Raw genomic sequence first — 23,088 nt, 5'->3', positions numbered from 1 at the left:
ATGAAAAAATATTCCTAAATGACATTAAAATAAACTGTGCAAAAAAGTACTGTATTTATTGGCGTATAACACACACTTTTTTCCCCCTTAAAATCAGGAGAAAATCGTGCGTCCCCGTTATATGCCAAACCGCTGCCTAGGAGGGGAAGGAGGGAAACCAGCGCTGCCGAAATAGACAGAGCCGAATGTACTGTGTACTCGGCTAGGCTTGGCTCCACTTCCAGTCACGCCCAGTCCGCCTCCTAGCATTTACATCCCGCCATTGACCGGTATTGTGTCCATCATAGGAACCAGGTCAAGGGGCGGGACTGCAAGAGAAGCAGAGTACACAGGACATCCGGCTGTATCTATCCCGGCGGTGCAACAATTTAAAAACCGATCATGCTGCAATTTGGGACAAGGCTGCAGATGGACAGTGGTCATGCTGCAATTTGAGGCAAAGTGAGCCAAAATGTGAGAGCACTGAAAGCTGAAAATTGGCCTGGTTAGGAAGGGGGTATAAGTGGCCAGCAGACAAATGGTTAAACTTTTTTGCACATTCGTTTTCGTGTGATTTAGGTACCGTATATTTTTACATTTGATCCCCAGGGATCCTTGTAGAGCTAAACTAGAAACAGTTGCGCAATTGCTTTTCTCTGAATCAAGGCTGCAGTTATTGAGGTTAAAATTCGATGACTAGAAATACATCTAATATTTTTCAACCTTATCTTGCAAATAATATTACAAGCGAAGCTATATTACAACAATACTAGTAGGAGCTTTGAAATGTTACCTGGCATGGGTGCCCGTTGTGCCATCTGATTGCCCCACTGTTGAGTTGGTGCTTGGTGCATAAGTGACTGTCCTGGCATCTGTAGCTGTGACTGTCCAGGGGCTTGGTGCTGCATCTGTTGCCCCAGTGCTTGGTGGGGGAGCATGCCTTGTGCTGCCTGCTGCATGTGGTGCAAAGGCTGCTGGGTCTGAGGAACGCTGGGCTGTGGCTGCAAGACAGGGCACAAGTTATTGCTTGCAAACAATTTAAAACTAAACTGTGATTCACAGTCATTTTTATTTTTTGTAATTCTTTATTAAATGGAAGAAAACATTACAGAGGCATGGTCAATATTGATGGAACAAGTACACTTTCAGAGACAGAAGATACAATAGCACTTAGGTAGAGATACAGTAAACAGCCCCCAGTCTAGGCATAAATATACTGGCAGACATTCCCAGTTGGGAGCAAATTCCTAGTACATTCAGACGAACCCAAGTGGGCAGCGCTCATTGCTCGGCCATGCATAACAGTAACAAATAAAAGATTTCAAAGTTGTTTGTTTTTTTTTAAGGGGGGGGGGAACAGAAAGGGTGGCGGGCCTCAGCCTGGTCGATCAGAGCATGCATATTTGGAGGCATGTAAAGCCAGGGGAAGCCTGTCATTTTTATTTTAACATGCTTACACTGACAATAGAATTGAAATCGCTATTTCCATTCAGGCCTACCCTGGCTAAAACTGGCCATACACAAATTGAAATTCGGCCAGTTGAGCAAAGACCATCCCGAGTTTTGATCCATGTACAATGCTGTGAAAAAGTATTTGTCCCCTTTTCTGATTTGTTTGCACATTTGTCACACTTAAATGACTCAGATCATCAAATTTTATTATTACACAAATATAACCCAAGTAAATACAAAATGCAGTTTTTAAATGATGATTCTCTTCATTATAGGCAAAAAACTGAATTTTTAAAACAGCTTACCTGTAAAATCCTTTTCTTTGATGTACATCAGGGGACACAGGGCCATAGTAAATACTATGTGAGGGCCACTGATAGGTGATGGACACTGGCACGCCCTAAGGCAAGAAGTGTACTCCCTATATAACGCCTCCCACTACTGGGAGTCCTCAGTTTTGTAGCCAAGCAATACAAGTGTATACCAAGAAGGGAGGGACCTCTGTGTCCCCTGATGTACATCAAAAAAAAGGATTTTACAGGTAAGCTGTTTTAAAAATACTGTTTCTTTTCTTAGGGGACACAGAGCCATAGTAGTTACTATGTGTGATGTCCCATAGCAATAGCAACTGAAGGGAGGGAGACAACAAAAAAGGAGGCCAAACTCCTCATACTGCAGCCTGCAGAACACTGCGCCCAAAGGCAATATCCCCATGACCTTTAACATCGATTTGATAAAATCTAGTTAACGTATGAACTGAAGACCAAGTTGCAGCCTTACAGATCTGAGCCATAGAGGCCTGATGATGCACCGCCCAAGAGGCACGAATCGCCCTGGTTGAGTGTGCTTTAACATGAAAAGGAGTAATTTTCTTCTTTAAGCCATAAACTTGAACAATGACTTGACGAATCCATTTGGAAATAGTTGATTTTTATGCTGCCTGGACCTTCTGGCAGCACAAATAAAACATCTGTTTTGCGAACCTGAGCGGTCGCCTTTAAATAGACTCTGACCACTCTTACTACATCAAAGGACTGTAGTGCCTTTTCTTCCCTAGATAGTGGGTCTGGTAAGAAAGGAATAACAATATCTTGGTTTAAATGAAAACCTGTTACCACTTTTGGTAGGAAATCAGGATGAGGACGTAAAACCACCTTATCCTTATGCATGATCAAATATGGCTCTTTACAAGACAGCCACTAGTTCCGATATTCTTCTAGCAAAATAAATGGTAACCAGAAAGATTATCTTTCTTGTCAAAAAACCCAAGGGAATTTCTCGTAAAGGCTCAAATGGCTGATTCCGCAAAGCCGATAAGACCAAAATTAAATCCCAAGGATTTAGAGGTGCCTTGATAGGGGGATCAATCCGTGTTACCCCCTGGCGAAAGCTATCCACCAGAGTGTGGGAAGCAAGAGGCCGTTGAAAAAAATACTGACAAGGCCGAGATCTGGCCCTTGATAGTACTCAAGGCCAGTTTCATTTCTAATCCAATTTGCAGGAAATCAAGGATCCTACCTATGACATATTTCCTGGAGTGCCAACTCCTGGATCCACACCAAGAAACATATGCCTTCTAGAATCTATAGTAAATGATTCTGGAGGCCAGATTCCTGGCATTAATCAAGGGAGACACTACCAAAGGAGACAACCCACGATCCTTTAGAATGTGGGTCTCAATAGCCAAACCATTAAATTTAGCGCCTGTAAGGTAGGATGGAATACCGGACTTTGTGCGAGAAGGTCTGGCCATAATGGCAGAGTACAAGGAACTCCTACTACCATCTTTATGATCTTGGCCAACCAAGATCTTCTGGGCCACCAGTATTACCTCCTTTCGTTCCTGCTTGATCTTGCGGAGAAGACGCAGAAGTAGCAGAACTGGAGGAAACGCATAGATCTGTTGTTGACTTTGTTTTTGAATCTAGACGTGAACAGGTCCACGTCCGGAATACCCCATTTCTGACATATCGCTAGGAAGATGTCGGGGGGGGGAAGAGACCATTTCCTTGGAAATAATTGTTGGCGACTCAAGTAGTCCGCCTGCCAATTCTCTATTCTTGGAATGAATATTGCTGATGGGCAAGAAATTTTGTGTTCTGCCCAAGCTAGAACATGATTCATCTCTTTTTGGGCTGTACGACTTCTCTTTCCCCCTTGGTGACTGATGTAAGCCACAGCCATGGCATTGTTGGACTGAATCCTGACAGGAAAATCCCACAGTCTGACCGTCCAAGACCCTAGGGCCAGACGTACTTCCCGAATCTCCAAAATGTTGATCGACAAGGTTCACTATAACTTGGACCCTCTCCCCTGGATAGAATCTTCTTCCAGGACTGCTCCCCAGCCTAGAATGCTGGCATCTGTTGTCACCACTTTCCAGGATACTAGTAGAAAAGATTTTTCCTTTTGGAGGTTGCTAGATATTTTTTTTTATATTAAATATTCATTATTCATTTTTTTACATCATTTACAAAGAAGAAAAGAAAAACAATTCTTACATATTCATAAAACCATTCTGAGGGCGGACATTTTCTTGTGTCATTTCAATTATCTCCTTTATTACCCGTTCTTGAGCCTCTCGGGCCCCCCCCGTTCCTTATCATATAGTGTATTTTAAGTAATATCATGTTCTGTTATTAATTCTAAGGGTTTCCTGCTTTACTCCTATTGTATACCTCATATAAGATAACTCATCTTCACTATCCACGGTTTCCACATTTTTTCGAATTCCTTGTAGTTCCTTCTTTGTGTATATACTACTTTTTCCCTCCATACTGTTTCCGTTACTGTACTAATCCATTCTTTTACTGTGGGGGGGGGGGGGGGCTGGGGTGTTCTTTGCTTGCCACCTCTGTGCTATAATTTTTCTGGCCTGCAAGAGGCATCTCATCACTACTTTAATTATTCTTGATGTACCACTAATTCCTTCTCCCAGTCCTAAGATACATAGTCTGGGGTCCATTTCCAACTTAATTTCGTAAATTACGTTTATAGTATCAAGAACCTCTGTCCAATAAAATAGTTTTGGACATGTGTATTAAATCTCCTATATCATGACATCTGGGGCAGTTGGCATCCGTTCTCTCTTAGGAGTGAAATATGCTCTATGTATTAGCATTAAGGCTGAAATCTTCTGTGCCAGGGATACCGATACCAAGTGCCCCCTCTCTAAAACCTTCAATTGCTCCTCCACAATTTCCCCTACATCTACTTCCCATTTCCCCCTACTCTTAAGACTTTCCGCACCTTCTATGCTTCCACTACGGATATGTGAGTATAATTCTGATATAAATCCTTTTTTCTGGTTCACCTTAAATATTTTTTGTAGAATAGAGGCTTTATTCCATTCCCGACCTTGTATACCGAACTGTGCATTCAGAGCATGTCTAATTTGTAAGTATTTGTAGAATGGCTGATTAGGGATTTCATATTCTACTCTGAGTTGCAAACTATTTTAAGGTGCTTCCCTCATAGATGTGGATCACTTTATCTATCCCCTTTATTTCCCACTCCTTAATTTTTTTTATTTTCTTTATCATACATCACGGGACACAGAGCATTTATTCATATCTATCTGGGTTATACGCTAACTCTAGGTGATTGGACACTGGCAACCAATAGCAAGAAGGTTCCTCCCATATAACCCCTCCCATACGAGAATTAACTCCATTTTCTCGCCAGTGTCTTCAGGTGATGGTCAAGAACGTTGAAGCGCTTAAATTTTCTTCAATTTGCGTTCCAGTGAGGACGTTATAATCGGATCCGTTCGGATGGCACGAAGCTAAAGGAATGGTACCCGAGCCTCGATGCAAGAACGTGATGGGGGAAGATTGGGCCTGTTTCAGGTCCTGCAGCATGGACTGGTGAGTACTCCCTCTGGAATTGCTGTGTTCCCCTCTGTTACTGTGTCCTTTCTCAAGCTGTTACAGAATGTCTCCATGCTGTGTGTTTTATTACGATGAATCGCTGGCACATGTACCTTGGGGAGGCGCCGATGCCGTACGAACGTACACGCCGTTACCTTACGGTCATTCGCGTGCACTGTTGAGGTGATTTTGCCTCGTATGGTCGGTGGTCTTCAGGTGCGCATGCGCCGTATTTTGGTGCCACTCGTGGTGCACGTTCAGATGCCACGCCCACCTCACAGATCGAACCTTTAAAAACAGACAGAACCTTTAAAAGATGCAGTTCACCTGGTATGCGCATGGAGGCATAGAGCTTGTTGGGCACGTGAGTCTGCAGGTTTTTGGACACAGTTGCATCAGGTTAAAAGGGGACGGTGTTAAAACTGTAATAGCTGCTGTATACTGGATTACAGTTAGAAGCTCAGAGGGAGTATTGTCTTCCCATACTTGTAAGCAATGTCTTCGAGGAAAAGAGGAACAGGTAGCCAGACCAATACAGGGTTAAGAGTACCTCCTTTAAAAACAGGAGATCAAACTCTTGAGGATATTATCCCAGTTTCCCCTGAAGGTCCTGCTGCTTCTGGCCTAGCTGAGCCATTGCACTTGTCAGGCATTGTGGCTACGGCGGGGGCTCCTGCCTCAGCTTATGTTACTAAAGATTTGGCGTCTGCCTTAGCTGGCCTTGAAGGTAAAATAGCGGGTATGATTGCCTCGGTAACACAAGCAGGGAGAAAACGTAACAGATCTCCCTCTCCAGAACCTGATCCTGATGGTGAGTCATCTGAGCATCAGGACTCTAATAACCAGGCAGGGCCAGGGGACCCAGAGTGGGAGGGGGATCTGGTCGCAAAAGATCAGGAAGGAGGAGAAGCTGAGGACTCCTCAATGGGAGAGTCTAGCTCAGAGGAGCTATTCTCAGCCTCCCATTCCCAAAAATTATTTGTCCAATCTGACAGATGGTTCGAGCTGGGTTTAAATTACCCTCAGTTCAGGAGATTGGACAGTCCTGTTCTACTTTGGGTTCTCTTCGACCTCAGTAGGGTTCCCAGGCATTTCCTGTGCATCCGTTATTGGAACAGGTGATCTACGCAGATTGGGATCATCCTGACAGAATATATTTACCTCCAAAAAGGTTTCTCCTCTTGTATCCTATGGAGGGGAAATTCAAGATGAAATGGGGTACACCTCTGGTGGATGCCGCCATTTCCTCAGTAAATAAAAATTTGACCTGCCCGGTGGATAACGCCCAGGTATTTAAGGACCCGGCCGATAAAAATCTAGAATCCTTGCTAAAGGCCTCCTTTGCAGTAGCTGGTTCAGCTGTTGGCATCTGCCAGTCCTTAAAGGATCGTGTTAAGAGATTGGCCAGGAGAAGCTGGCAAGGAGAAGCTACTGAGGAGTTATCGGAGCTCCCTCACGCCTTGTGTTTTGCAGTAGACGCATTAAAATATTTGATCCAGCAGATGTCTCTCTGTGCACTTCTCTCTGTACATATGCGCAGGGTCTTGTGGCTAAAAAACTGGTCGGCCGAAACACCATGCAAAAAGCTTCTTGCAGCTTTTCCCTTTCATGATGAACGCCTGTTTGGCAAGGATCTGGATAGATATATCCAAAAGATCTCAGGTGGGAAAAGTGCTTTGCTCCCTGTTAATAGGAAAATTAAGCAACCCTCCTCCCCGTGCTCCAGGACCTAGTTCTCCCAATCGGTATCGACGGCTTGAGCAGTCCTGTTTTAAAAAACTGCAGGGTCAGAAAAAACCCTGGACTCAAAGGCCAAACAAGCCCAGTTCTAAGTCTACCCTGTGATGGGGCACCCCGCTCTTACGGGTGGGGGGGAAGACTTTGGCTGTTTTTGGATGCTTGGGAAAAACAGGTTCGGGACAAGTGGGTCATTTCCATCATAACGTCAGGTTACAAGATAGAGTTTCAGGAGTTTCCTCCAACTCGGTTCCTGAGCTCAAGGGTTCCGGCAGAACCAGAGAAAAGGAAATGTCTGCTCCTAGCCTTAGAGCATCTGCAAAAGCAGGGAGTAATCATCGAGGTCCCGCACAGGGAAAGGTTCAAAGGGTTTTACTCAAACCTGTTCTCCGTGCCGAAACCAAATGGGGAGGTAAGGCCCATTTTGGACCTCAAATCTTTCAATCTGTTTCTAAGTATCTGAAGTTTCCATATGGAATCAACCCGCTCGGTGATAACATCCCTAAAAAAAAGGGGATTACTTGCCGTCCATAGATATCAAGGATGCATACCTTTATGTGCCCATTTGCATGCCGCATCAACGGTTTCTGCGTTTCGCGGTAGAAGGGTGCCATTTTCAATTCATCGCATTGCCGTTCGGTTTGGCCACGGCCCCTCGGGTCTTCACAAAAATTCTGGCCCCTGTGCTGGCAGTCCTAAGATCCCAGGGAATTGCTGAGGTAGGATATCTGGACGCTCTTCTTTTGAAGGATCAATCTCGTCCTATCCTGGTCCAAAACATCTTAAAGATCGTACAGATTTTGCAACACCTAGGCTGTATTCTGAATATAAACAAATCAAACCTTCACCCCACTCAAGTATTAATGTACTTGGGCCTAAACTTGGACACCGTCTGAGAAAAGGTGTTTCTACCCCCTGTAAGGATCAACTCCATAGTGGAGCTCATCCGGAGGGTGAAGAGAGAAGAAAAACCATCTGATCGACTTTTTATGAGATTACTGGGCAAGATGGTATCATCTTTCAACGCAGTCCCTTATGCTCAATTCCACTCCAGGTCGTTCCAGAACAACATTTTAAGGGCCTGGAACAAAACCACTCTAACTTTGGATCATCCTATGGTCTTGTCCCAACAGACCTTACTTAATTTGGCGGTCAAAAACCAGCAATTCAAAGGTTGGGAAATCCTTTTCACCAGTGGCCTGGAAAGCTGTGACCACAGACCCCAGCCGTCTGGGCTGGGGAGCAGTTCTGGCAGGAGCATCGGTCCAGGGACAGTGTTCTCAAGCAGGAAAGACCTTGCCTATCAATCTCCTGGAAATTCTGGCAGCCGGGCTAGCTCTGCATTTCTGCAGGACCAAGCTGCAGGGTCTCCCAGTCCAAGTTCAAAACGACAATTCCAAAGTGGTCGCTTATATCAACCACCAAGGGGGCACCAAGAGCCTAGGGGCTCAGAAAGAGGTGGATCACATATTAAGGTGGGCAAAAAGGCATGTGCCGTTTCTATCGGCAGTATTCATACCGGGGGTGGACAATTGGAAGGCGGACTATTTAAGTTGCCAAAAGTTGTTGCCAGGGGAATGGTCCTTTCATCCCGAGGTCGTTCTCCAGACTTGTCAGCATTGGGGGACTCCGGATGTGGATCTACTAGCAGCCAGGTTCAATGCCAAGCTGGAAAAATTGGTGTCCAGAACCAATGATCCTCTTCCAGTCGGGACAGACGCATTGGTGTCTCCTTGGCACTGGTATTCCCTGCTGTATGCCTTTCCTCCAATCCAAATCCTGCTGCATGTGCTACGCAGGATACAGGAGGAACTAAGACCAGTGATCATGGTAACCCCAGCCTGGCCCAGAAGGTCCTGGTACACAGAAAGTCTGAAGTTGGCAGTAGGGGACCCGTTGCTCATTCCGTTCTGTCCGCATTTGTTGTCCCAAGGACCAATATTCCGTCCTGCTTTACGGTTGTTGAATTTGACGGCCTGGCTATTGAGGCCAGGGTATTAAAGGACCACGGGGTCAGAGGTGCAGCCTTGTCCACTTTGATAAATGATAGGAAACCGGTTTCTAGGGCCATTTACTACAGGGTTTGGAAATCATATTTCCTGGTGCGAAGGGAAACGTTGGAACCCTCGCAAATATACAATTGGTAAAATCCTTGCTTTCCTTCAGGCAGGAGTGCGTTTAAGATTGGCCTAAGGCACTTATCTTTTTTTTTTTCCAAAGACCAACTGCAGCCCATTCCTTGGTGCGTACCTTTGTTAAAGGAGTGACACACCTAAGACCACCGGTTAAGCCCCCTTATGCCCCTGGGACTTGAATTTGGTACTATCAGCCCTTCAGAAACTACCCTTTGAGCCTATTAAGCAGATTTCTTTAGTCTTATTGGCCAGGAAATTGGTCTTCTTGGTGGCCATAACTTCGACTAGAAGCGTGTCGGAGTTAGCCACCCTTTCATGCAGAGAGCCTTACTTGATTCTGCACCAGGACAGGGCAGTCTTGCGCCCTCGTCTGGAGTTTTTTGCCAAAAGTAGTTTCCAATTTTCATTTGAATCAGGATATCATTCTGCCCTCCATTTTACAAATCCCAGGTCTAAGGAAGAAAAGTTACTCCATGCACTGGATGTAGTGAGGACTATTAAGGTCTACTTAAGGGTGTCAACCCATTTCAGGAAAACTGACTCTCTATTTATTCTGCCAGAGGGTCCTAAAAAAAGGACAGGCAGCTACAACTTCAACTATCTCGAGGTGGATTCGCCAAACTATCATAGTTAGTGCTTCATGGGCAGTGCATCGATGGGTGTCTATGGCTCATGTCTGCAGGGCAGCCGCTTGGGCTTCAGTTCAAACATTCACCAGATTTTACCAGGTGGATGTCAGGTCTTGAAAGGAGACAGTTTTTGGTCACAGCGTGTTGCAGGCAGCCTTATAGGGCCAGGGGACAATTGGGACTTGTTTAAGCTGTGTCTCCCTCCCCTCAGGTGCATTGCTTTAAGACATCCCAGATAGTCATGAATAAATGCTCTGTGTCCCGTGATGTATGATAAAGAAAAACTGATTTTTAAATACAGCTTACCTGTAAAATCCTTTTCTTTGAATTCATCACAGGACACAGAGATCCCTCCCCTCTTTTCTGGGACTTTCATTGCTTGCTACAAAACTGAGGTAATTCCCGTATGGGAGGGGTTATATGGGAGGAACCTTCTTGCTATTGGTTGCCAGTGTCCAATCACCTAGAGGTAGCATATAGTCATGAATAAATGTGCTGCGTCCCGTGATGTATTCAAAGAAAAGGATTTAACAGGTAATCTGTATTTAAAAATCCATTTATTCCACAATTAAATTCTGTCATGCCGCTATGGCGGCTCAGCAGCTTCACAGCTTTCCAAACCTTTATAACTAGTTTTACTGTGGGATTTCTATAAACAAAAGTTTGACTCTAAAACCTCTGCCAAAGTCTTGTGGGCCACTCCTATTGTCATTAAACCCCCTTCCTCTAGATCTTTGCTACCCCATAGATGTTGCAATTGTGCTGTCAGGAAGAAGCTCAGATGGTGAGGAACTGCCATTCCCCCTCCCTTATTGGCAGTTGTAATGCTTGGAGTCTTATCTTGGCCTGACCTCCTTTCCAGATCAAATCCCTGAACAGTATGTCAATTTTTTTTAACCATTTCTTATCTACCCATACTGGCGTATTGTGTAAAAGATATAATAATTTTGGCATCCACAGCATTTTAATAAGATTGCATCTTCCTGCCACTGATAATGGGAGATGCCGCCATATATCGGATTTCTTTTTAAATTTTGGCCAGGAGAGGTATTAAGTTATTACTTATAAACTTATTGGGGTCCTTTGTTACATATATTCCTAAATATTTCAATTTCTCCACAACCTCCAATTGGGGTATCCCTAACATTATTTGATTCTCAATGGCATAAATTGGCAAAAGTGACGATTTTTCCCAGTTTATTACCCAACCCGAGAAACTTCCAACTTTTTCAATGATGTCCATCATCTGCCTGAGGGAGTGCCCAGTATCACCCAGGAAGAGAAGCACATCATCCGCATACAATGTGATTCTTTCTTCTCTTGGCCCTCTCACAAACCCTTTCATACCTAGATTTGATCTAATTGCTAAAGCTAATGGCTCCATGGCTAGTGCAAAAACAAGGAGTGACAGTGGGCACCCTTGTCTTGCCCTCTTTCCAGTTGTATCTTGCCCGAACAGTCATTATTGACCCTTATTCTAGCAATTGGTCCGTTGTACATTATTTTCATCCATCTAATGAACAAAGGGCCAAAGCCAAATTCCTTCAGTACTCGCCATATACACCCCCACTCCAGGCTGTTAAATGCCTTGACCACATCCAGGGACATAAGCGCTCTTGCTCCCGTGTTTTCTATGGGCGTTTGCAAATTAAGAAACACCCTCCTAATGTTCAAACTGGTTGACCTACCAGGAATGAAATCTGTTTGATCTGGATGTATGATTTTAATAATAATTTTATTTAGCCTAACTGGCATTACCTTAGCAAGGATTTTAGCGTCTGAGCAGCGTAGGGAGACTGGTCTATAAGAGGTAGCATCTAAAGGATCTTTCCCCTCTTTGGGCAATACTATTATTGTGGCTTCTGTCATCGAAATAGCTAGTTTCCCATCCACTTCCGCCCACTTCAGCACTTTAAGGAATTCCGGGAGCAACACCATCCCATGTTTACAAATTTCCACCAGCAGGCCATCAGGCCCTGGGGATTTCTGATTGGCCATCTCCATCCCCGCTCGCTGTATTTCCTCTAAAGTTATCGGGGCCTTCATTCCCTCTCCATCAGCCTCCGCAAGAATTCATCCAACTCCCCACTCTCTGCAGCCCCCCGTGGTCTATACAGTCCTTCATAATATTTCTTAAATGTATCCGTGATCTCCGATACTTGGGACGAGATTTCTCCCTTTGCTGTCAATCACGGGGACCACAGAGGGGGAGGAGTTAGCTCTCACCAAATGAGCCAGCATCTGTCCTACAACTTTCCCCCTCTCCAAATGCTGCTTTTGTCTGAAAGTCTCTTCTTTGTTTTCCTAGTTACTGCTGCTTTATAATCCTGTTGTTTGTTTAGCCAGGCTCTGTTTCTCTGGGGATGGGTCTTCCACGTATTCTCTTTCTGCTTTCGCCAGCTCCTTTCTAATCCAATTTTCCCACTCTCTCAATGCCCTTTTAAGCTGCTGGATACTAACCAACAATTTAGGCTCTGACGTATGTCGGGAGCCAAGCGTGTTGGAAAATCCAAGGCCTGAATCTTTTTGTTCCAGATCAACAGGATGGTGCTTTGAAGCAGTCTTCAGTGAAACTGGGCGTAAGGGACGGCCTCGAAGGAGGCCACCATTTTCCCCAACAATCTCATGCACAGCCGAATGGAAGGATTTTTCTTTGCTTTGATAAGTTGAATTAGTCCTTTAATGGAACTGATGCAAGGCATACAGCAGGGAACACCGGTGCCAAGGAGATACCAATGCGTCCATCCCGACTGCAAGAGGATCGTTGGTTCTGGACACAAATCTGTCCAGTTTGGCATTGAACCTGGATGCTAGGAGATCCACATCCGGGGTCCCCCAATGCTGACAAATCTGGAGAACAGACCTCGGGATGAAGGGACCATTCCCCTGGCAACAACTTTTGGCGACTTAAATAGTCCGCCTTCCAGTTGTTCACCGGCGACAGAAACGGCACATGCCTTTCTGCCCATCTTAATATGTGATCCACCTCTTTCTGAGCCGCTAGGCTCCTGGTGCCGCCTTGGTGGTTGATATAAGCGACCACTGTGGAATTGTCAGTTTGAACTCGAACTGGGAGACCCTGCAGCTTGGCCGCCCAGAAATGCAAAGCTAGCCGGGCTGCCCGAATCGCCAAGAGATTGATGGGCAAGATCTTTTCTGCTTGACCACTGTCCCTGGACCGATGCTTCCCCCAGAACTGCTCCCCAGCCCAGACGGCTGGCGTCCGTGGTCACAACTTTCCAGGCCACTGGTGGAAAGGATTTCCTGACCTTTAACCACTTGCTTACTGGGCACTTAAACCCCCCTCAGTCCCAGACCAATTTTCAGCTTTCAGCGCTGATGTACTTTGAGTGACAATTACGCGGTCATACAACACTGTACCCAAATAAAATTTTTATCGTTTTTTTCCCACAAATAGAGCTTTCTTTTGGTGGTATTTAGTTACAGCTCGGAGTTTTATTTTTTGCTAAACAAACAAAAAAAGATGCAAAAAAAAAAAAAAATCATGTTTTAATAGTTTGTTATAAAATTTTGCAAACGGGTCATTTTTCTCCTTCATTGAAGTGCGCTGATTAGGCGGCACTGATAGGCTGCATTGGTGGGCACTGATGGGCTGCATTGGTGGGCACTGATGGGCTGCATTGGTGGGCACTGATGGGCTGCACTGGTGGGCACTGATAGGCATAGTTAAGGCGGCACTAATAGGCACAGATAAGGCGGCACCGATGGGCACAGATAAGGCGGCACTGATGGGCAAAGATGGGCACAGATAAGATGGCACGGATGGGTGGCACGGATAAGTGGCACGGATGGGTGGCACGGATGGGCACTGATAGGTACCACAGATAGATGGGACTGATGGGCACTGATAGGTGGCACTGATAGGTGGCTCTGATAGGTGGCACTGCTGGGCACTGATGGGCGGCACTGCTGGGCACTGATGGGCGGCACTGGGGTGCAGCACCTTTGAGGCAGATTTTGGGTGGCACTGTGGGTGGCACTGCTGGGTGGCACTGTGGGCACTGCTGGGTGGCACTGTGGGTGGCACTGACAGGGGGGCACTTACTTTATTTCAGGATGGCACTGCGGGTGGCAGGTGGGCACTGGCAGGGGGCAGGTGTCCGCTTGAATTGCTGGCCGTGATCGGGACTGATGTCCCGAACACGGCCGCCGGCGATCGGCTTTTTTTTTTTCTCCTCGCGCTGTCAGCGCGAGGAGGAATACTAGCCGATTACCGGCTCCGTTTTATCACATGATCAGCTGTCATTGGCTGACAGCTGATCACGTGATAAGGGGTCGGGATCGACCCCTTACACGGATCGGTGATCAGGCGAGTCTCACGGACTCGCCGATCACAGAGCACGCCGCGCGCGCCCCTCAGGGGGCGCGCAGGCCGCTCGTAACCGGGACGACGTCAATAGACGTAGTCCCGGCAATCTAGGTCCGCGCTAATGCCGTCATTCGGCAATAGCGCGGTACCCAAGTGGTTAAATTGCTGGTTTTTGACCACCAAGTTAGGCTCCGTACAGTCCGTTGGGACAAGACCATAGGACGATCCAAAGTTAGAGTGGTTTTGTTCCAGGCCCTTAAAATGTTGCTCTGGAACAACCTGGAGTGGAATTGAGCATAAGGGACTGCGCTGAAAGATGAAACCATTTTGCCCAATAACCTCATACAAAGCCGAACAGATGGTTTTTCTGCTTTTTTCACCCTCCGGACAAGCTCCACTATGGAGTTGATCCTTACAGGGGGTAGAAACACCTTTTCTCAGACAGTGTCCAAGTTTAGGCCCAAGTACATTAATACTTGAGTGGGGTGAAGGTTTGATTTGTTTATATTCAGAATACAGCCTAGGTGTTGCAAAATCTGTACGATCTTTAAGATGTTTTGGACCAGGATGGGTCGAGATTGAGCCTTCAAAAGAAGAGCGTCCAGATATCCTACCACAGCAATTCCCTGGGATCTTAGGACTGCCAGCACAGGGGCCAGAATTTTTGTGAAGACCCGAGGGGCCGTGGCCAAACCGAACGGCAATGCGATGAATTGAAAATGGCACCCTTCTACCGCGAAACGCAGAAACCGTTGATGCGGCATGAAAATAGGCACATGAAGGTATGCATCCTTGATATCTATGGACGGCAAGTAATCCCCTTTTTTTAGGGATGTTATCACCGAGCGGGTTGATTCCATATGGAAACTTCAGATACTTAGAAACAGATTGAGAGATCTGAGGTCCAAAATGGGCCTTACCTCCCCATTTGGTTTCGGCACGGAGAACAGGTTTGAGTAAAACCCTTTGAACCTTTCCCTGTGCGGGACCTCGATGATTACTCCCTGCTTTTGCAGATGCTCTAGGGCTAGGAGCAGACATTTCCTTTTCTCTGGTTCTGCCGGAACCCTTGAGCTCAGGAACCGAGTTGGAGGAAACTCCCAAAACTCTTGTAAAAATCTTGTAACCTGATGTTATGATGGAAATTACCCACTTGTCCTGAACCTGCTTTTCCCAAGCATACAAAAACAGCTGAAGTCTTCCCCCCCACCCGTAAGAGCAGGGGCGCCCCTTCACAGAGTAGACTTGGAACTGGGCTTGTTTGGCCTTTGAGTCCAGGGTTTTTTCTGACCCTGCAGTTTTTTAAAACCGGACTGCTGATTCTCCGATTGGGAGAAGAACTAGATCCTGGAGCACGGGGAATCTTAAAGGAGGGACGCTTATTCTTCCTATTAACAGGGAGCAAAGCACCACCTGAGATCTTTTAGATATACCTATCCAGATCTTCGCCAAACAGGCATTCACCATGAAAGGGAAAAGCTGCAAGAAGCTTTTTGCATGGTGTTTCGGCCGACCAGTTTTTTAGCCACAAGACCCTGCGCATATGCACAGACAAAAGTGCACAGCGAGACATCTGCTGGATCGCATCTTTTAATGCGTCTACTGCAAAGCACAAGGTGCGAGGGAGCTCCGATAATTCCTCGGTAGCTTCTCCTTGACAAGGAAGGTTCCTGACCAATTTCTTAACACGATCCTTTGAGGACTGGCAGATGCCAATAGATGCTATCGCTGGCTGAACAGCTGAACCAGCTACTGTAAAGGAGGCCTTTAGCAAGGATTCTAGCTTTCTATTGGCCGGGTCCTTAAATACCTGGGCGTTATCCACCGGGCAGGTAAAATTTTTATTTACTGAAGAAATGGCGGCATCCACCAGAGGTGTACCCCACTTCTTGAATTTCTCCTCCATAAGATACAAGAGGGGAAACCTTTTTGGAGGTAAATATATTCTGTCAGGATAATCCCAATCCGCATAGATCACCTGTTCCAACAACAAATGCACAGGAAATGCCTGGGAACCCTGCTGAGGGCGAAGAGAACCCAAAGTAGAACAGGAGGGTCCAGGCTCCTGAACTGGGAGTAATTTAAACCCAGCTCGAACCATCTCTGTCAGAGATTGGTCAAACAATTTTTGGGAATGGGAGGCTGAGAATGGCTCCTCCGAACAAGACTCTCCCGTTGAGGAGTCCTCAGCTTCTCCTTCTTCCTGAACCTTTGCGACCAGATCCTCCTCCCACTCTGGGTCTGGGTCCCCTGGCCCTGCCTGGTTATTAGAGTCCTGATGCTCAGATGACTCACCATCAGGATCAGGCTCTGGAGAGGGAGATCTGTTACGTTTTCTTCCTGCTTGTGTTACCGAGGCAATCATACCCGCTATTTTACCTTCAAGGCCAGTTAAGGCAGACGCCAAATCAGCTTTAGTAACATAAGCTGAGGCAGGGGCCCCCGCTGTGGCCACAATGCCTGACAAATGCAATGGCTTAGCTAGGCCAGAAGCAGCAGGACCTTCAGGGGAAACTGGGATAATATCCTCAAGAGTTTGATCTCCTGTTTTTAAAGGAGGTACTCTTAACCCTGTATTGGTCTTGCTCCCTGATCCTCTTTTCCTGGAAGACATTGCTTACAAGAATGGGAAGACAGCTCTCTCTCTGAGCTTCCAACTGTAATCCAGTATACAGCAGCCATTACAGTTTTAACACCGCCCACTTTAACCTGATGCAACTGTGTCCAAAAACCTGCAGACTCACGTGGCCAACAAGCTCTATGCCTTCACACGCACACCAGGTGAACTGCCTCTTCTAAAGGTTCTAGATGGTGCCATTCGATCTGCGCGGAAGGCGTGGCATCCGAACGTACACTGCAAGTGGCGCTAAAATACGGCGCATTCGCGCTTGAAGACCACCGACTGTACAAGGCAAAATCACCTCAACAGCGCACATGTACGACCGTAAGGCAACAGCACGTGCATACATTTGTACGGCACTGGCGTCTCCGCATGCGCCAGCGTTTCATCGTTATAAAACACACAACATGGAGACATTCTGTAACAGCTTTTGAGAAAAGACACAGTAACAGAGGAGGAACACAGCAACCCCAGAGAGAGTATTCACCAGTTCATGCTGCAGGACCTGAAAAGCCAGGCCCAATCTTCCCCCATCACGGTGGGTAGTGCCTCTGTGGATCTTCAACCGGGTATCCTCAACAGGAGTAATCCCCTAGACTGCTACCTTTTGCGGAAGTAATGCAACCGTGCATTAACATAACAGTACTGCGTTTGTATCGAAAAACCAGATAAAAAAAATAAAGATTGCATATTTAATTGCAACTACACGGCCGCCTGCAAAACTTTGCAACCAAAACAGGCATCAGCTGATGCACTGACATCTACCTTGTAGAACTTGGTAAACGTGTGGACAGACGACCAGGTCGCTGCCTTACACACCTGAGCGACCAACGCTTGGTGTCGGAAAGCCCAAGACGTTTCTGATTGCCCATGTAGAGTGGGCTGTGACCGGAAAGGGGGGCACTTGCCCCTTCAAGGCGTAGGCTTGTACTACAATCTGTCTGATTCACCTGGAAATGGCGGACAAGACTGCCATACCCTTCTTTGGACCAGCCACCGAAACAAACAGTGAGTCTGACTTCCGAATGGGAGCTGTGGCAGACAAATACACCTTCAGAGTCCGAACCACATCGACAGTGTGAAGGGACACTTCTTTGGGGTGCTTCGGCTTAGGACACAACAATTGTAATACAATGTCCTCGATATGAAAAGCCGAGACCACCTTCGGAAGAAAGGACGGTTGTGGACGCAACACCACCTTATCCCTGTGGATGACCAGATAAGGCGACTTGCAGGACAAGGCTGCAAATTCCGAAACCCTCCTGGCTGATGTGATGGCCACTAGAAAGACCATTTTCTGGGAAAGAGTCAACAGGGGAATCTCCCTGATGTTTTCAAACGGTAGTTTTTGAAGCGCCGACAACACCAGGTTCAAATCCAATGGGGGTAACGGTGGACGCACCGGAGGGACCAGGTGTCGTACCCCCTGAACGAAGGTACTCACTAAGGAGTGCGATGCCAGGGGTGGTTGAAATAAGACAACCAAAGTTGAAATTTTCCCTTTGATGGTGCTTAATGCCAATCTTTGGTCAACTCCTTGCTGGAGAAACAGCAGGATCCTGGATATGGAAAAGGAGCGCGGATGCCATCCTTTCTCCTCACACATGGAGATGTAGGCCTTCCAGGTTCGATGGTATCTTCCGAGAAGAAGATTTCCGTGGCCCTCAACATAGTTGGAATCACGAGTCCGACAGACCCCGGTTCCTCAACACCAGGCTCTCAATAGCCATGCCATTAAAGCCATGGTAAAGCAGAATGAAAGATCGGACCTTGAGACAGGAGGTCCTCTCGCAACGGCAGTCGCCAGGGAGCATCAGCCACCAGATGCACCAGATCTGCCTACCAGGGCTGCTGAGGCCAATTTGGGGCAACCAGGATTACTGGAATCCCCTCGGCTTCCACTCTGCGAAGCACACGTGGCAACAGTTTTAGTGGAGGAAAGGCGTAGATCAGCTGGTACTGATCCCACAGAGCCACCAGTGCGTCTGCCCACGGATCTCTTGTCCTGGACACGAATCCGATTGAGACGGGAAGCCAATAGATCCACAACTGGTGTGCCCCACTTCAGGCACAGCAGCCTGAATATCTCCGGATGAAACGCCCATTCTCCTGGGTCCAGCATCTGTCGACTCAGTCCGCCTGCCAATTTTCCACCCCCGGGATTGTAAATGGCCGACAGGGCCGGCACGTGTCGCTCTGCCCACCGAAGCCTGTGAGCAACCTCCCAAGCAGTGGCTGCGCTTCTTGTTCCCCCTTGGTGATTTATGTATGCCACAGCTGTGGCGTTGTCCGACTGTATCCTGATCGGACACCCTTGAAGACTCAACGACCATGTGTGGAGGCACAGCCTGATCGCTCTCAATTCGAGCAGATTGATCGGCAACTTGGATTCTTCCATCGACCAGAGGCCCTGAGCCGACTAAATCCCCATCACTCCACCCCAGCCGGATAGACTGGCGTCTGTATTGATCACCGTCCATTTCAGAGGAAGGAACGAATTTCCGGACTGAATCACCGGGGACCTCAACCACCAGATCAGAGAGTCCCTGACTGGTTGGCTCACCTGGATCTGTCGATCCAGGGACAACTGAGATTTGTCCCATTTCAATAAGATCTCCTTCTGCAGTACTCTGGTGTGGAGTCTGGTGTGAGTCCCAGTACTCGCATGCAAAAGCGGAGTGACGACCACTTGCGGTACAACAGTAGTTTGACCGTAGATCTGAGAGTCTGCAATTTGTCTGAAGGGAGAAATACTCTTGCTTCCCTGGAGTCCAATAGCAAACCTAGGTACTCCAGACGCTGGGTCGGCAAAATCACTGATTTCTTTAGGTTCAACAGCCACCCAAATTCTTGCAGGGTCTGCATGGTGATCAACACATCCTCCTCTAAATCTGAGGCAGAAGATGCTCTCAGGAGGAGATTTTTCATGTAGCCCACGATCGCGATCCTGCGTTGTCGCAGCAATGCCAATACTGGAGCCAGTACTTTGGTAAACACTCGGGGGGCTGATGCCAGGTCAAAGGGAAGAGCCACAAATTGGTAATGGGCTTCCCAGACTGCCAAACTGAGAAATTATTGATGCCGAAGGCATATGGGTATGTGCAGGTTCGCATCCTGGATGTCTAAGGATGCCAGGGAGTCCCCTTGATGGAGTGCAGCAACTACTGAGCGAACCGATTCCATTCTGAACCTCTGCACTTTTACAAAGTGATTGAGGGCTTTTAAGTCCAAGATCGGATGTACCCCTTCCTTCTTGGGAACCACAAACAAATTTGAGTAGAATCCCTGGAAGCGTTCCGATTCCGGAACTGGTACAATCACCCCCTGATTCAGCAAGTCCCTTACCGCCCCAACAGGGCCTCCCGGCGAACCGGGGATACGGGTATGCTTGAGGAGAAGAATCTATTTGGCAGCAAGAGAGAAACTATCTTGCAGCCTGAGGAAATCAGATCGCAGACCCATTGGTCGGATAACCGGGAGGACCACCGGGCTGCAAACTCCCGAAGGCGACCCCCCACCCGAGACATGGTTGGGGCAAACCTTCATGCGGTAGCACTTTTGTTTCCAGCCTTATTAGGCTTGCGGTTCCAGGGACACTATTGACCATCCATGGGCATCCTGTCGGGCTGGGGACGTTTTATCGAAGCACCGGGTGGACGAAAAAGCTGCTTGTGAGCGGAAAAAGAGGGCCTGTGGGAGTAGAGTACTCTTACCACGAGTGGAATTTTTAATAATGTTATCTAACGAGGCTACAAAGAGCCGGTCGCCAAGGAAGGGAGGATCCGTCAGGGCTTTCTTGGATGCCTGGTCAGCAGACCAGCGTTTCAGCCAAATCAGGTGCCTCAGCACCACAGCTGACACTGAAGCCCTGGATAACAGAGGGAGAGTATCCAGGGCCGCGTCACAGACGTACTTAAGGCCTTGCACTAGTTGGTATGCTAGTTCCACGCAGACAGGGGAGGCCTGTTGCTCTCCCAATTCGCGGTGCAAAACTTTTGCCCACTCAGTCAGTGTCTGCGACACCAGTGCGGATGCCAGAACAGGTCACGCGGCTGACCCCACAACCATAAACAACGAACGAGCCACCGTCTCGGCCTTCCTGTCCATGGGATCCTTTAATGCAGGAGTCCCCTCAACCGGGATCATGGTTACTTTGTTTAACCTGGGTACTGGGGGGTCCACGACCGGAGGCTTTCCTCAAAGGGGTAATGCACTGCCATGTATTTGGGGACCGAAAAGGTCAGTTGTGGGCGACCCCATTCCTTGTAAATTAACTTTTCAAAATAAGTCAGATACGGGAACACCTTAGGTGAACGTGCTAGCTTGCAGGACCCAAAAGGGACCGGGTGCATAAGCAAAGGAATCCGCTGGCTCCTGAATCTTCAGGGTATCATGCACAGCTGTGATAAGTGCTCCAACTAGCGCTTTGTTGCGCACAGACCCGGAGAGGGACTCAGCAGGACCAGAGTCTGGGTCAGAGCTCTCCCCAGAGGACGGGGGGGGGGGGGGCAGGGGGCGCTTTTTAGCACCTTTCTTCCCACGTACCGCCACTATCTTGCCAACAAACGAATTGAGGTCCGCCGTAAGGGTGTCCATAGGGACCTCACAGTCCGCAGGTGACTCGCAACTGCCTGGATTTCGGGGGAAGAAACACCAGTTTCTGAAGCCATGCTGACCCTACCCTGTCTGCCAACCGAAGGGAACTTAGGACACTGACAGTCCCACCCTTCTTGCTGCCGCCCTGAGGAGTTCTGCGCTGTTTTACAGCAGTGCCTGATGATCCCCAGTGCTCCCAGATGCAGAGATAACAGAAAACTGTGTCAGTGGCCTCCGGTGTTCTCAATAGGGAATCACCAGGAAAATGGCTGACTGAAGCCAGAAGCCAGTCTGACCCTTGCCCATACTTAAAATGCCGAACAGCGCTATGGAGGGACTAGAGAGAACGTGTGACAGGCACAGCGCTGCACCAACACAGGGGCATGACTACACAGGCATCCAGCGGGACTAAGCTTCAGGACCCAGGCACCCAGCACAGCTAAAACCCCCAGGTGAGAGCCCAGACACACAGGGAATACCCAGCTGCTCCACCCTGCCAGGCAGGGAGAGCTGTACTTACCAGTCCTGAAGCTGGGTGACATTCTATGGTAGTCAGCTCCTGATCAGTACAGGGAAGACTACTGGCCTCGGCATACTGTGACGCAGACATCAGTAGCCCGGTCATATGTACCCCCCGGAGCATAAAGCTCACAACCACCTCTGGAGCTGAGGTATGTCGTGGCCTGCTGAGCCTTAGCTGAGACCTGTACACGCTCGATGGCTGGACTGGGGAGACTACAAGAACAAGTGAACCAGCCTGTCACCCAGCCGGCTGTTGATAAAAGATCACAGGATCATTCATCTTGTGCAAAAAGCCAAGCTTCTGCATCAAAAAAACACGGACCTATGGGCCCGCAGGTTCCTAGGTCTCATCACCTCACTAGGCAAGAAAAAAACTGTTCTGCCTGAGCAGGCTGTGGGGTTGTAGCCTAGGGACCGCCCCATGGGTGGAACTAAAAGTTCTGAAGTGTTGTATTACAACTTGCCTAGTATCTCCAGTGATAGGGCTGACAACCCATTTTGTTACAGAGAGGAGCTGTGTCGGTCGGTGAATATAAGAGAAATCTCCCTTACCTTATCCTCGCAGCAGGGTTTTATCAGAGATAAAGACCCAATCTTCACCCTTCACGGTGGGCTCCAAGACCTTTTAGGAAACCTTCAGGAACCTTGGGTTACCCACAATCCTGGACCTGCGACAGCACCCTGCCAGTAAAAACTTTATGGCCTCACTACCAAAAAGCGCTAAATCCCAAGGCCCAGCTCTCAAAGAGAAGCGTTCGCAAATAAAACCTTGTTTCTTTGGACACGAGGCCTGGGTACCATTCATTTAGCCCATGAAAAGACATCAGAATGGATCCGGTCAGCATGGATAAGCCCAGCAAGGATTACTACCAGTGGAGTTCAACACAGCACATCTTTACTCATGACCAACACCTTAGACACTGGCAAAAAAACTGAGGACTCCCAGTAATGGGAGGGGTTATATAGAGGAGTACACGCCTAAGGGGCGTGCCAGTGTCCATCACCTGTCAGTCCGATATTTGATCCACATAGTAATTACTAGGACTGTGTGTCCCCTGATGTAAGAAAATACATCTTGTTTATCTGGATGTTCCCATTCAGAATACATAAGCTTTTTTTTAGGAATGCATGAATAGAAAAAACATCCCCAGATGGGGTAGGTTTTAACCACTTGGGTACCGCGCTATTGCCGAATGACGGCATTAGCGCGGACCTAGAT

The 23,088-nt window shown here is 47.7% G+C and overlaps 1 protein-coding gene across 4 annotated transcripts in view; it reads right to left on the bottom strand.

The window, feature by feature from the left end:
* Nucleotides 1-23,088, bottom strand: part of MED25 (mediator complex subunit 25) — a 474,735-nt gene that overhangs the window by 2,000 nt on the left and 449,647 nt on the right. For all 4 annotated transcript variants that reach the window (XM_077457089.1, XM_077457091.1, XM_077457090.1 and 1 more), the window contains one exon: nucleotides 773-980. In XM_077457089.1, the coding sequence (XP_077313215.1) occupies nucleotides 773-980 (208 nt within the window). The remainder of the gene's footprint in view (nucleotides 1-772; nucleotides 981-23,088) is intronic.

This window comes from Lithobates pipiens, unplaced genomic scaffold, assembly GCF_037356315.1.
Source record: "Lithobates pipiens isolate NorthernLeopardFrog02 unplaced genomic scaffold, aLitPip1_a1.2 Scaffold_27, whole genome shotgun sequence".
NCBI lineage: Eukaryota > Metazoa > Chordata > Amphibia > Anura > Ranidae > Lithobates > Lithobates pipiens.
The sequence above is the reverse complement of the archived record's forward strand: the minus strand, read 5'-3'. Positions and strand labels throughout refer to the sequence as shown.